Here is a 15020-nt window from a genome sequence, read left to right on the forward strand (position 1 = left end):
TTTAGGAGGCATGGTTAGTAAGTTTGCAGATGACACCAAGATTTGTGGCATTGTGGACAGTGAAGAAGGTTATCTAGGATTGCAACGGGATCTTGATAAATTGGGCCAGTGGGCCGATGAATGGCAGATGGAGTTTAATTTAGATAAATGTGAGGTGATGCATTTTGGTAGATTGAATCGGGCCAGGACCTACTCCGTTAATGGTAGGGTGTTGGGGAGAGTTATAGAACAAAGAGATCTAGGAGTACAGGTTCATAGCTCCTTGAAAGTGGAGTCACAGGTGGATAGGGTGGTGAAGAAGGCATTCAGCATGCTTGGTTTCATTGGTCAGAACATTGAATGCAGGAGTTGGGATGTTTTGTTGAAGTTGTACAAGACATTAGTAAGGCCACACTTGGAATACTGTGTACAGTTCTGGTCACCCTATTATAGAAAGGATATTATTAAACTAGAAAGAGTGCAGAAAAGATTTACTAGGATGCTACCGGGACTTGATGGTTTGACTTACAGGGAGAGGTTGGATAGACAGACTTTTTTCCCTGGAGAGTAGGAGGTTTAGGGGTGATCTTATAGAAGTCTATAAAATAATGAGGGGCATAGATAAGGTAGATAGTCAAAATCTTTTCCCAAAGGTAGGGGAGTCTATAACGAGGGGGCACAGATTTAAGGTGAGGGGGGAAGAGAGATACAAAAGGGTCCAGAGGGGCAATTTTTTCACTCAAAGGATGGTGAGTGTCTGGAACGAGCTGCCAGAGGCAGTAGTAGAGGCGGGTACAATTTTGTCTTTTAAAAAGCATTTGGACAGTTACATGGGTAAGATGGGTATAGAGGGATATGGGCCAAGTGCAGGCAATTGGGACTAGCTTAGTGGTATAAACTGGGCGACATGGGCATGTTGGGCCGAAGGGCCTGTTTCCATGTTGTAAACTTCTATGATTCTATGATTCTATTCTATAAGGGGGATTAGATTTTGGAATCAGCCAGTTGGGATTGTGCAGTCCTTTCCAGTCCTGGCCTCTCCTTTGTGGACTGTGAATGGAATCAAAGTTGACAACACAACTAGCACAGGTTCTGCAGTTTGTGGCCGATGCTCTTTAGTGTTGTCTGGGAATGATGGGCAGGAGGGAGATACGAGCCAGTAACAGAGTTCTGATGATGAGGGAAGCAATGGGAAGCAAGCATTGTGAATCCCACGATTGCACTAACCGTCTTCCACACAATACACTTAGGAAATTAACTGATACAGAATTTCCCAGTGACAAATGCCGAGTCTTTCTCAGAATCAATGTTCTATGAAATTACTGACATCAGTCAGCAAGCAGAAGCTGTATAAAACGTGAATGAGAGACAAAATGCTCATTGCAAATACCCCAACACCACGATTCAGACCAGAGACAAGGTCTTAAACCTTCCATTTTGCCTTTGAGGTCTGCATTTCCCCAGCCTGTTGCCCCAGATTGCAAGTCACCGGAGGGACGCGGACCCACCGTCACCGGAGCGACGCGGACCCACCGTCACCGGAGCGACGCGGACCCACCGTCACCGGAGCGACGCGGACCCACCGTCACCGGAGCGACGCGGACCCACCGTCACCGGAGCGACGCGGACCCACCGTCACCGGAGCGACGCGGACCCACCGTCACCGGAGCGACGCGGACCCACCGTCACCGGAGCGACGCGGACCCACCGTCACCGGAGCGACGCTGACCCACCGTCACCGGAGCGACGCTGACCCACCGTCACCGGAGCGACGCTGACCCACCGTCACCGGAGCGACGCTGACCCACCGTCACCGGAGGGACGCTGACGCACCGTCACCGGAGGGACGCTGACGCACCGTCACCGGAGGGACGCTGACGCACCGTCACCGGAGGGACGCTGACGCACGGTCACCGGAGGGACGCTGACCCACCGTCACCGGAGCGACGCTGACGCACAGACAGTGTTACCGGAATGATGGGACTCACTCCTCCCTTTACCTCCAAAAACTAGAAAGATATTCAAGGTCCAAAAAATATAAATAAAATAGTAACTCCCACAGAGCACAGTACAAAATTCTAACACCTATAAAGGATTCACAGGGCATCGCCCCATGAATAGAGTGAGAGCTGTTTGGAAAGTTACTTCAGGGATTGTGTGTGAGCATTCTAACACGCTATCCAAACCAGCTGTTTAGTATCTGTCTGTGTTTAAACTTTAATCCTGTACAATCTGCCATTAGGGTTTGGGTTGGCTGTTCTCAGGAGACAGCATCAAATGATGGGACTATTTGAGGTCGTGCTCGTCCTGTCACAGTCCTGTGCTTTCCCTAAGCCTTTCTTTCTGGGTTGGTTCTATGAGAACACTCACTGATACTTATCATTTATAGCATTATATTATTCAGCATTATGAAAAACTGGGACATTTCTAAATCTGGCCTTGATCTTAACGCCGGGTGGGTAATGAGGTGAGCTGCAAACTCGCCCACTGATCCAGAAGTAAAGCCTGGGCTATTGTAACTCCTAAGCCTCATTTAATTCCTGCTGGCAAAATTCCTGCGCAAAATAGATGGGAAGTTGGTGGAAAATTGAGCTTCCCAGAGGCTGCCCATCGACTCCAGGTAGGTGGTGGGATCGGTGTCCAGGGAGTCTCACGTTCGGGAGTGAGGGGGAGTCCGCAGCACGGGAGGCCTGAGCTTTCTTTGTGGGGCCCAGAGAGGGACTCCTGGTCCACAAGGAAAGTGAACTCCTGTTTGGGCCTCTTGTGGGCCTGGCTCCTCTTCCCACTTTCCTCACCTGGCAGGAAAGCAACTGCAATTTTCCCACTCAGGCCACCGGTTAAACCTGCAGTCGGGTTTCGATAATGCCATCGGGACGTGACATTCAGCTGTAAAGAAGGACCCCGCTGCCTTTGGGCAGGTATCCTTGCTGCCTGATCAGTGCAGCAGGTTAAAATTCGGAACGGTGAGTTCTCGGCAGGTTTCCGATGGGTGAGTAATCTGGGCAATTTTAACTGCCCACACACCCAGTTCCAGCCGGGCAGGTAGGGTTAAAATCGCCCCCTTTGTTTCACACTATGGGGGTTATATTGCATTACCCCCCCAAAACCAGGCGCGGCTGCGCTGTTGAGCAGCTGCTCACCAGCAGGGGCCCAGATACCATGAGTGGCTGGCACCTGTTAAAGGGGAGGTGCATTGTGGCTGCAGGAAGAGGTGGAAGTCAATGGCGGAGTGACTCTGTGCTGCAGTATAGTGCAGCCTGGCCATGGTGGGAACTCTGGAATTTTAATAAGCAACAACTGGGCTGCTCAAAATCTGTGGGACTTTGATATTTGCTAAATATTAAGGTACGGGTCCACATGGAGTCTGAACGGAGATCAGACATCGCACGTGTAAAACACAGATGCAGCTCCTGTCCCCGTTTACAAACTGTTGAGTTATTTCGAAACATTGAATAAAAGTTGTGCACCACCAAATCTCATATCCTCCAATCTGCACCCCAGGCCTCACCGGTCTGAGTTTGTCGCTGGCCTGCGAGAGTGCGTGCACCAAGGCTCTCGAGTCTGTTCCGCCATTCAATGAGATCATGGTTGATCTACGACCTAACTCCATCCACCCGCCTTAACCCCACATCCCTTAATACCTTTGATTAACAAAAATCTATCAATCTCAGATTTAAAATTAACAATTGAGCTAGCATCAAGTGCCGTTTGCGGGAGAGAGTTCCAAACTTCTAACACGCTTTGCCTAGAGAAGCGTTTCCTAACTTCACTCCTGCAAGTCCTGGCTTTAATTTTTAGGTTATGTCCCCTAGTCCCAGTATTCAAGTATAGGAGACCTCCAAAAACAGGTACAAATACATCAGCAGCCAGAAGCAATAATCCAGCAACTAACCTGTAACTCCTGCATGATCCCTTTAAATAGCGCTGGTGGAGGGTCCTCCATGCTGTTCAGCTGTGCGAGGTTAAGACAGTGCGTTGGCTGGAGCGTTGAGTTCCAAAATCGCATCTGTCCCTTTAAGTCGGCACTGATCTACTGCATATTCTCCTATTTTATATGCTGCCGGCGTTCGTTATCTGCGTGTACGCAAACGCCTTTACCAAGTTGGCGTCCGGCACGTGACACGCTACAAATGTGCGCGCGCATTCCGGACGCCATTTTGGGTCCTTAGGAGTCCACGTAACGCCTACACGACAGGTGCTATGCGATCCAATTTGGAGCCTATAAGTCTGTGGGATGTGTCACTCACCGGCAGGTGTAGAAACATACTTCGACTGTAATCCTCACAATTTAATCCCACTCTTTAAATAAAACCTATTCTGCGCCAAATTAGAAGCAAGAATACTTCAAAATAAATTCTGTGTTAATTACAGAACTTTGTTTTGTTAAACGTTATGTGATTGCAAATCTCAGGATACTTGACGATTAGAAACACGCCCGGTTTATAATGGACCTTCACTGCGCGGAATGGTTCCTGGCTTCGCTGACGTTTGTTCAGTTAATTCTCATGAGAGTTGAAGCTTGTGAAATGAAAGTAATTGGAGCTATTGTCGTCGATATTCTCTGTTAGATTACCCAATCCTCGTCAATTAAAATCCATTTCTCTTCTCAGGGTGAAATGGCCGTTCGGAGATTCATGTTGCTGATTCCGATGCTGGACTCTCTCTGCCGTTGGTCAGTTATAACAGCACTTGGGCGCGGCTCCAGTCTCGATGCTCAATCTGCATTCTCCGCTGCCAGGACCAGCAGCATGCTGGGAGGCCTCCAGAAAGCAGTTACATTTGACAAGCTCTTGGTTAATATTGGGAATGACTTTCATCCCCACACGGGCAGGCTTATATGCAGAATTCCCGGAGCTTATTATTTCGCCTTCACAGTTGGAAAGTATCCAAAGAAGATGCTGTCAGTCATGCTGATGAAAAATGGGCACGAGGTGCAGGCCATAGTGTTCAACGAGCATCGGCAAAAGAATCGCAAAGTGCAGAGCCAGAGCTTGATGTTGAAGCTGGATGTGGGTGATAGTGTCTGGCTGCTTCTCCACGGTAGCTCAAGGTATGCTTTGTACAGTAACGCAGGGCCATACACAACCTTCACTGGTTACCTGGTCTATGCAGAATCACCCCCCAATCGGCTGGCAAACAGTCTGCCTCCAAACCGCGCTGCCTCCAACTGTTCCCATTCCACCGCTAAACCCAAAAGAAACAGACCCTCTTCGAACTGCCTAAAACCTCAGCCAATTGGCAACCTTCGTTCAGCATTTTCTGCAGCCAGAACGAGATCACTGCTTGGAGAGAATATCAAAAATCTGCAGCATGAAGCGGTGACCTTCGACACCGAATACATCAATATCGGCAGCCACTTTAACAAGCTGACCGGCTTCTTCACATGTCACATTCCTGGCTCCTACTACTTCTCATTCAATGTCGGAAAGTATCCCTTTAAGGTCATTTCTGTCAAGTTGATGAAAAACCTCAGCGAGGTGCAGGCCATGATTTTTGATGAAGATGACTCTCAGAGCAGGGAGATGCAAAGCCAGAGTCTAATGCTGTCCCTCCGAGACGGGGACCAAGTGTGGCTCTACAGCCAGCAGCACGAGCGCTTTGCTTTGTACAGCAACCACGGCAAGTACATCACATTCACCGGGTTCCTCATCTACCCAGACCCAAACTTCCTAAAGAGTCGCAGATCTACACGGCCGTGTTAGACTGCTCGCTGCAATTATTAGAATTATTACCATAAAACTCAGCTTTAATTCCAAACGTCAGCACATCTGAAATCCTGCTGAATTTTATTTGCTGTAAGATACTTTTGTACCAACCAACAGAGACAGAGTGTGTTAGCTTAGTATTTCTGACTGTTTATGTAATATAACCAATTATTAGATAGTTCTTCGAATTATCTCATGTTATTATTGGAACAATTAAGGGATATGGGGCTAAGCCGGGTATATGGAGTTAGGTCACAGATCAGCCATGATCTCAGTGAATGGCGGAACAAGCTCGAGGGTCTAAATGGCCTCCCCCTGTTCCCATGTACAATGTAATATCGCTGGGACAGAGCACAGAAGGAAGTGACTACGCTCTCTTCACATAAGATAACCTGAGGAAATACAGAAACTGCTAAAGGCTTGAGCTGGAGACTCACTGGTTAGTCCCACACAGTGCTTCTCAACAACAAGCCTGCATTTACACAGCTCCTTTAACATAGGAAAATATCCCAAAGCCCTTCACAGGAGCGTAATCAGACAAAAATAAACACCGAACCAAAGGAGGAGGTATTAGGACAGGTGATTAAAAGCTTAGTCAAAGAGGGAGGTTTTAAGGAGGGTCTTAAAGGAAGAGAGAGGCAGAGAGGTTTAGGGAGGGAATTCCAGAGCTTAGGGCCCAGGCAGCTGAAGGCACGGCCGCCAATGGTGGGGAGAAAGAAGTGGGGGATGGACGAGAGTAGCGCAGAGAGTCGTATGCTCAGCTGTCAATCTTGGCTCAGTGAGAGCACTCTCGCCTCTGAATCAGAAGGTCGTGGGTACAGTGAGCTGCTTTACTTTCCTTCACCACATTGACTGGATACCCAATGTAAATATAGTTGATTTTAAATAAAAACCTTCACCAAACGATAAATGTAGCGCAGTTGGAATCATTGCTCAACAGTAACTCACAAATAAAAAGATAAAGGATTAAAGAAAATCAAGTGTCTTGTAAAAATAAGTTGGATTTCGAAAGAAGGAAAGAAGTTGCACTGATGGAGCATCTTTCATGTCCTCAGAAACTCCCTATTCACACGAGGATCTTTTATGTCGAAGTAGTTTACAAGAACAGCAATGCTCTGCTTTTATATGGAGTTTTTAACGTAGAAAAACGTCACAGGGAGCTTCACAGAATCATAATCAGAAATAAATAGACGAAAGGAGGAGGTATTAGCAGTGACCAAATGCTTGGTCAAAGACCTGGGCTTGAAGAAGGATCCTAAAGGAGGAGACAGAGAGGGAGAGTCAGAGAGGTTCATGGAGGGAATTCCCAAACTTAGGGCCTAGGCAGCTAAAGGCACCGCCCCCAATGGTGGGGAGAAGGAGGGGAATAACGAGGCTCGAGTCGGAAAAAATGGAGATTTGGGGGGGGGGGGTGGTGGTGGGAGGAGAGAGTTGTAGGGATGGAGAAGGTTACAGAAATAGGGAGGGGCGAGGCTATTCAGGGAGTTAAACACAAGGATGAGAATTTTAAATTTGAGGTGTTGGGAGATCGGGAGCCAATGTGGGTCAGCAAGCACAGGGGTGACAGGTGAATGGGACTTGGGGCAAGTTAGGATACAGGCAGCAGCTGAGCTGAATTTTATGGAAGACGGGAGGCTGACCAGGAGAGCGTCTGAACAGTCGAGTGTGGAGGATGAGGGTTTCAGCAGCAGATGAGCTGAGGCTGGGGCGGAGACGGGCGATGTTATGGAGGTGGAAACAGGTGGTCTTGGTGATGGAGAGGGTATGGAGTCAGGGTCAAACAGGACCCCGAGGTTGTGAATAATCTGGTTCAGCCTGAGAGAGTGGCGGGGGGAGGGGGGGGAAACCAGTGGCAGGGGGAGGGGGGGGAAACCGGTGGCGGGGGGGAGGGGGGGGAAACCGGTGGCGGGGGGAGGGGGGGGAAACCGGTGGCGGGGGGGAGGGGGGGGAAACCGGTGGCGGGGGGAGGGGGGGGGGAAACCGGTGGCGGGGGGAGGGGGGGGAAACCGGTGGCGGGGGGAGGGGGGGGAAACCGGTGGCGGGGGGAGGGGGGGGGGGAAACCGGTGGCGGGGGGAGGGGGGGGGGAAACCGGTGGCGGGGGGAGGGGGGGGGGAAACCGGTGGCGGGGGGAGGGAGGGGGAAACCGGTGGCGGGGGGAGGGAGGGGGAAACCGGTGGCGGGGGGAGGGAGGGGGAAACCGGTGGCGGGGGGAGGGAGGGGGAAACCGGTGGCGGGGGGAGGGGGGGGGGGGGGAGAAGCCAGTGGCGGGGGGAGGGGGGGGGGGAGAAGCCAGTGGCGGGGGGAGGAGCCAGTGGCGGGGGGAGGAGCCAGTGGCGGGGGGAGGGGGGGGGGAGAAGCCAGTGGCGGGGGAGGGGGGGGGGGGAGAAGCCAGTGGCGGGGGGAGGGGGGGGGGGGAGAAGCCAGTGGCGGGGGGAGGGGGGGGGAGAAGCCAGTGGCGGGGGGAGGGGGGGGGAGAAGCCAGTGGCGGGGGGAGGGGGGGGGAGAAGCCAGTGGCGGGGGGAGGGGGGGGGGGGGAGAAGCCAGTGGCGGGGGGAGGGGGGGGGGGAGAAGCCAGTGGCGGGGGGAGGGGGGGGGGGAGAAGCCAGTGGCGGGGGGAGGGGGGGGGGGAAGCCAGTGGCGGGGGGAGGGGGGGGAGAAGCCAGTGGCGGGGGGAGAGGGGGGGGAAGCCAGTGGCGGGGGGAGGGGGGGGGGGAAGCCAGTGGCGGGGGGAGGGGGGGGGGGAAGCCAGTGGCGGGGGGAGGGGAGGGGGGAAGCCAGTGGGGGGGGGGGGGGGAGCCAGTGGGGGGGGGGGGAGCCAGTGGGGGGGGGGGGAGCCAGTGGGGGGGGGGGAGCCAGTGGGGGGGGGGGGAGCCAGTGGGGGTAGGGGGGGGGGAAGCCAGTGGGGGGAGGGGGGGGGAAGCCAGTGGGGGGGGGGGGGGGAAGCCAGTGGCGGGGGGAGGGGGGGGGGAAGCCAGTGGGGGGGGGGGAAAGCCAGTGGGGGGGGGGAAAGCCAGTGGGGGGGGGGAAAGCCAGTGGGGGGGGGGGAAAGCCAGTGGGGGGGGGGGAAAGCCAGTGGGGGGGGGGGAAAGCCAGTGGGGGGGGGGGAAAGCCAGTGGGGGGGGGGAAAGCCAGTGGGGGGGGGGAAAGCCAGTGGGGGGGGGGGGAAAGCCAGTGGGGGGGGGGGAAAGCCAGTGGGGGGGGGGGAAAGCCAGTGGGGGGGGGGGAAAGCCAGTGGGGGGGGGGGGGGAGCCAGTGGGGGGGGGGGGGAGCCAGTGGGGGGGGGGGGAGCCAGTGGGGGGGGGGAAGCCCGTGGCGGGGGGAGGGGGGGGAAGCCCGTGGCGGGGGGAGGGGGGGGAAGCCCGCGGCGGGGGGAGGGGGGGGAAGCCCGCGGCGGGGGGAGGGGGGGGAAGCCCGCGGCGGGGGGAGGGGGGGGAAGCCCGCGGCGGGGGGAGGGGGGGGAAGCCCGCGGCGGGGGGAGGGGGGGGAAGCCCGCGGCGGGGGGAGGGGGGGGAAGCCCGCGGCGGGGGGAGGGGGGGGAAGCCCGCGGCGGGGGGAGGGGGGGGAAGCCCGCGGCGGGGGGAGGGGGGGGAAGCCCGCGGCGGGGGGAGGGGGGGGAAGCCCGCGGCGGGGGGAGGGGGGGGAAGCCCGCGGCGGGGGGAGGGGGGGGAAGCCCGCGGCGGGGGGAGGGGGGGGAAGCCCGCGGCGGGGGGAGGGGGGGGAAGCCCGCGGCGGGGGGAGGGGGGGGAAGCCCGCGGCGGGGGGAGGGGGGGGAAGCCCGCGGCGGGGGGAGGGGGGGGAAGCCCGCGGCGGGGGGAGGGGGGGGAAGCCCGCGGCGGGGGGAGGGGGGGGAAGCCCGCGGCGGGGGGAGGGGGGGGAAGCCCGCGGCGGGGGGAGGGGGGGGAAGCCCGCGGCGGGGGGAGGGGGGGGAAGCCCGCGGCGGGGGGAGGGGGGGGAAGCCCGCGGCGGGGGGAGGGGGGGGAAGCCCGCGGCGGGGGGAGGGGGGGACCAGCGGCGGGGGGAGGGGGGGACCAGCGGCGGGGGGAGGGGGGGACCAGCGGCGGGGGGAGCGGGGGACCAGCGGCGGGGGGAGGGGGGGACCAGCGGCGGGGGGAGGGGGGGACCAGCGGCGGGGGGAGGGGGGGACCAGCGGCGGGGGGAGGGGGGGACCAGCGGCGGGGGGAGCGGGGGACCAGCGGCGGGGGGAGGGGGGGACCAGCGGCGGGGGGAGGGGGGGACCAGCGGCGGGGGGAGGGGGGGACCAGCGGCGGGGGGAGGGGGGGACCAGCGGCGGGGGGAGGGGGGGACCAGCGGCGGGGGGAGGGGGGGACCAGCGGCGGGGGGAGGGGGGGACCAGCGGCGGGGGGAGCGGGGGACCAGCGGCGGGGGGAGGGGGGGACCAGCGGCGGGGGGAGGGGGGGGACCAGTGGCGGGGGGAGGGGGGGACCACAATGTTGCGAGAGAGAAACTATGATCTACCATCACGTTGCTTTGATTGGTGGGATGATGTTTTGTGAGGAGGGGGTGTATTATTCTGCTCAGATATAATGGTTTCCCTTTAAAGCTACAAATTCTAATTGGATGAATCAATTTAAAGGTTAATTGCTGCTCAGACTCGAGATCCAAACCTTGGTTTAGTGGGAAGATCAGTTCAGGAGCGGTGGACACTGTGCCTCTGGTTTCCGATGCCAGTGGTACTGAAAGGGAAGGGCTCGTTTCTGCTTACCTTGTCTTTATGTGAAGAGAGTCTCGTCACGGGTTTCTTCTGTGACATATCCCAGAGAATCACAGACTGGTCGGCTGATGCACTGGCCAGGACATTCCTACCACAGGACAAACAACAGCCAATTACCCAGCATTGGCTTCAGATGCAGAGCTCACTCTGTCCTTGAGGAAATCAGCGATGAGCGACCCCTGTGTTCAATTATTCTTCACATCAAATTCAGCACAATAACCGTAGTTTTGTACCATTTCTACAGAACCTCATGTTTAGCACATTAACAAGGGGTCTGTGAAAAACAATAAAAACCAGGGACGATGACTCAGTTCCAGACCAACGCAGTCTCTCGAAACCGGTGGGTCAGTGCTGTGTGAACACGAGGGGGGTCCGGGGGCAACAGTGCACCTCCTCACTCCCCTCTCGTTACTACCACTAAACAGCACACTTTCATACTCCCCTCTAGTTACTACCACTAAACAGCACACTTTCATACTCCCCTCTAGTTACTACCACTAAACAGCACACTTTCATACTCCCCTCTAGTTACCAGCACTAAACAGCACACTTTCATACTCCCCTCTAGTTACTAGCACTAAACAGCACACTTTCATACTCCCCTCTAGTTACTAGCACTAAACAGCACACTTTCATACTCCCCTCTAGTTACTAGCACTAAACAGCACACTTTCATACTCCCCTCTAGTTACTACCACTAAACAGCACACTTTCATACTCCCCTCTAGTTACTAGCACTAAACAGCACACTTTCATACTCCCCTCTAGTTACTACCACTAAACAGCACACTTTCATACTCCCCTCTAGTTACTAGCACTAAACAGCACACTTTCATACTCCCCTCTAGTTACTACCACTAAACAGCACACTTTCATACTCCCCTCTAGTTACTCGCACTAACCTGTGCAGGCAAGAGAAGGAAAATAAACCAACAGCACCATCTTCTGGCAGCTGGTTAAACTAGTGCTATTCTGCTTAATTCCTCTGAGCCATTAACCTGCCAGAGCACACTGAGTTGGACGGGACGGGACAGGGGGGGGGGGGGGTGGGTAATACCACAGGGACTCAAACTAATGTTCCACACAAGTATTTAAACAAAAATAAAAATAAAAGTTATGAAGTTACTCTCAATGTAACGGATTCTTTTTATTATAATCGCAGCAACTCACGGCATCGATTACTGACACCTTGTGGTGAAACGGAGTGGTTGCTGCCTGTTACCCCGTGAAAGATACAAAGCGCCGCGGGGGGAGGGGCCAATGCAGGGGAGGTGGGGAAGTCCAGTGCGAGGGTCGGGGGGAGGGGGTCCGGGGGTCCAGTGCGGGGGGAGGGGGGGCGGGTCGGGGGTCCAGTGCGGGGGGAGGGGGTCCAGTGGGGGGAGGATCGGGTGACACTTACGTTTCCTCTGCTTCTTCTCATTACAATTTAAACTTCCTTACAAAAGTAAGCCAGAATGTGGCAGTGTGAATATTACCTTATGTGTTTGTTCCAAGAAAGGTCGAGAACTGCGTCAGAATGTCCCCCCTCTCCTTCCTCGGCTCCTCCTGCACTCTGAAATAATCGGTTAGCATTGATGAGAATTCTCAGTCTTGCTTCTAATCAGTTCATTCCCTGTAAAGGCTGGGAGAGGAACACCTGAGCCGAGCAGTGCAGTAACTGGGTGTTTGAGTGCACAGTATGAATGGGGAGCCAGTTACATCAGGAAAGATGAGATCCCACTCGATGCCTGTTCACGGGCTTCCGACTGCTCCTGAAGCAGCAAGTGTCAGTAAGCAGCACGATGGGCCCGAGTTGTAGAGACGGGGAGATCTCAGAACCCATCCCTCCACTGCTGATCCCAGTGTGAATTGGGGGGTGGGGGACATTAAATGACCTGTGTCCAGGCTGGGTCAGAAAAATATGAGTGGAAAAGCACAGGGAAGTGGGCTGTGGACTCTCCCTCACCATCATTTACACGTGGCGTCACAGTGAGAAGCACTGGGATTAACAGACACGGCGAGGACTGAGTCTGGCTGCTCGTGATCTCGGACCGTGGATCCGAGACTTACTGTGGGACAGGGTTTGACTATTGGTCAGTCGGACGGTCAGCATTAACAAGCAGCAATATGGTGCCTGTAGCACCAACTCTGGGGGCTCCTCAATACCTTTTTTCCTTTCTTCTTTTTCTTTGCCTTTTTGTTCCCCAGACTGAAGACTGGCTCAAGACAATCGACCACATCCAAGTTCCACACATCAATCACAGGCGTCATGTTCCCCACTGCAGCGTAATTCCCTACAGGGAGAAAAAACTGGTCAGGGGGGGGTCTCTGGTGCACAGCATCATCGGAATTGGTTTTAAAACAAGACAAACAAAACATGAGGGAACAGAAACAAAACAAATCAGAAATAGTTTTTAAAGTTATGAAAAAGTAGTAAAATGTACAAAAGTTTGAGTCCTGAATTCGAAAGGGATAAAAGGATTGAGAAAGAACAAAAAAGAGAAAAAATAAAGGGGAAACAAAGAGAGGGTACAGTGGAGATTCACAGGGATGCTGCCTGATATGATCTACACTGATGACACCCAGCTCTACCTCACCACCACCTCCCTCGACCCCTCCACTCTCTCTGCTTTGTCACACTACTTGTCCGACATCCAGTAGTGGATGAGCAGAAATTTCCTCCAACTAAATATTAAGACTGAAGCCATTGTCTTCGATCCCCGCCACAAACCCCGTTTCCCTGGCCACCGACTCCGTCCCTCTCCCTGGCCACTCTCTGAGGCTGAACCAGACTGCTCGCAACCTCGGCGTCCTATTTGACCCTGAGATGAGCTTCTAACCACACATCTGCTCCGTCACCAAGACCGCCTACTTCCACCTCCGTAACATCGCCCGTCTCCACCCCTGCCTCAGCTCATCGGCTGCTGAAACCCTCGTCCATGCCTTTGTTGCCTCTAGACTCGACTATTCCAATGCTCTCCTGGCCGGCCTCCCTCCTTCCACCCTCCATAAACTTGAGCTCATCCAAAACTCTGTTGTCCGTATCCTAACTCGCACCAAGTCCCGTTCTCCCATCACCCCCTGTGCTCGCTGACCTACATTGGCTCCCGGTCCGGGACCAACTCGATTTTAAAATGCTCATCCTTGTTTTCATATCCCTTCATGGCCTCGCCCCCTGTTCAGGATGGGGGGGGGGGGTTCAGGATGGGGGGGGGGGTTCAGGATGGGGGGGGGGGGTTCAGGATGGGGGGGGGGGGTTCAGGATGGGGGGGGGGGGTTCAGGATGGGGGGGGGGGTTCAGGATGGGGGGGGGTTCAGGATGGGGGGGGGGTTCAGGATGGGGGGGGGGTTCAGGATGGGGGGGGGTCAGGATGGGGGGGGGGGTCAGGATGGGGGGGGGTTCAGGATAGGGGGGGGTTCAGGATAGGGGGGGGGTTCAGGATGGGGGGGGGGTTCAGGATGGGGGGGGGGTTCAGGATGGGGGGGGGGGTTCAGGATGGGGGGGGGGGTTCAGGATGGGGGGGGGGGTTCAGGATGGGGGGGGGGTTCAGGATGGGGGGGGGTTCAGGATGGGGGGGGGTTCAGGATGGGGGGGGGTTCAGGATGGGGGGGGGTTCAGGATGGGGGGGGGTTCAGGATGGGGGGGGGTTCAGGATGGGGGGGGGTTCAGGATGGGGGGGGTTCAGGATGGGGGGGGGTTCAGGATGGGGGGGGTTCAGGATGGGGGGGGGTTCAGGATGGGGGGGGGTTCAGGATGGGGGGGGTTCAGGATGGGGGGGGGTTCAGGATGGGGGGGGGTTCAGGATGGGGGGGGTTCAGGATGGGGGGGGGTTCAGGATGGGGGGGGGGTTCAGGATGGGGGGGGGTTCAGGATGGGGGGGGGTTCAGGATGGGGGGGGGTTCAGGATGGGGGGGGGTTCAGGATGGGGGGGGGTTCAGGATGGGGGGGGTTCAGGATGGGGGGGGTTCAGGATGGGGGGGGTTCAGGATGGGGGGGGTTCAGGATGGGGGGGGTTCAGGATGGGGGGGGTTCAGGATGGGGGGGGTTCAGGATGGGGGGGGTTCAGGATGGGGGGGGTTCAGGATGGGGGGGTTCAGGATGGGGGGGGTTCAGGATGGGGGGGGTTCAGGATGGGGGGGGTTCAGGATGGGGGGGGTTCAGGATGGGGGGGGTTCAGGATGGGGGGGGTTCAGGATGGGGGGGGTTCAGGATGGGGGGGGTTCAGGATGGGGGGGGTTCAGGATGGGGGGGGTTCAGGATGGGGGGGGTTCAGGATGGGGGGGGTTCAGGATGGGGGGGGTTCAGGATGGGGGGGGTTCAGGATGGGGGGGGGTTCAGGATGGGGGGGGTTCAGGATGGGGGGGGTTCAGGATGGGGGGAGTTCAGGATGGGGGGAGTTCAGGATGGGGGGGGTTTAGGATGGGGGGGGTTCAGGATGGGGGGGTTCAGGATGGGGGGGGTTTAGGATGGGGGGGGTTCAGGATGGGGGGGGGTTCAGGATGGGGGGGGGTTCAGGATGGGGGGGGTTCAGGATGGGGGGGGTTCAGGATGGGGGGGGTTCAGGATGGGGGGGGTTCAGGATGGGGGGGGTTTAGGGTGAGGATCAAAGACATGATCGAAGGA

At 56.5% G+C, this 15020-nt stretch overlaps 2 protein-coding genes across 3 annotated transcripts in view; one reads left to right on the forward strand and one right to left on the reverse strand.

The window, feature by feature from the left end:
* LOC137334918 (complement C1q tumor necrosis factor-related protein 4-like) overlaps positions 1-6594 on the forward strand; it is a 29925-nt gene extending 23331 nt beyond the window's left edge. For both annotated transcript variants that reach the window (XM_068000004.1, XM_068000005.1), the window contains exon 2: positions 4590-6594. In XM_068000004.1, the coding sequence (XP_067856105.1) occupies positions 4596-5681 (1086 nt within the window). In that variant the 5' untranslated portion in view covers positions 4590-4595 and the 3' untranslated portion in view covers positions 5682-6594. The remainder of the gene's footprint in view (positions 1-4589) is intronic.
* Positions 1-12685, reverse strand: part of pwp1 (PWP1 homolog, endonuclein) — a 60667-nt gene extending 47982 nt beyond the window's left edge. The window contains exons 1-3 of the mRNA XM_067999188.1: positions 12563-12685; positions 11893-11969; positions 10409-10505 (exon numbers count right to left, since the gene is read on the reverse strand). Coding sequence (XP_067855289.1) covers positions 10409-10505; positions 11893-11969; positions 12563-12667 — 279 coding nt within the window. The 5' untranslated portion in view covers positions 12668-12685. The remainder of the gene's footprint in view (positions 1-10408; positions 10506-11892; positions 11970-12562) is intronic.
* Between the last annotated feature and the right edge of the window lie 2335 nt (positions 12686-15020).

Source organism: Heptranchias perlo, chromosome 18 (assembly GCF_035084215.1).
Source record: "Heptranchias perlo isolate sHepPer1 chromosome 18, sHepPer1.hap1, whole genome shotgun sequence".
NCBI lineage: Eukaryota > Metazoa > Chordata > Chondrichthyes > Hexanchiformes > Hexanchidae > Heptranchias > Heptranchias perlo.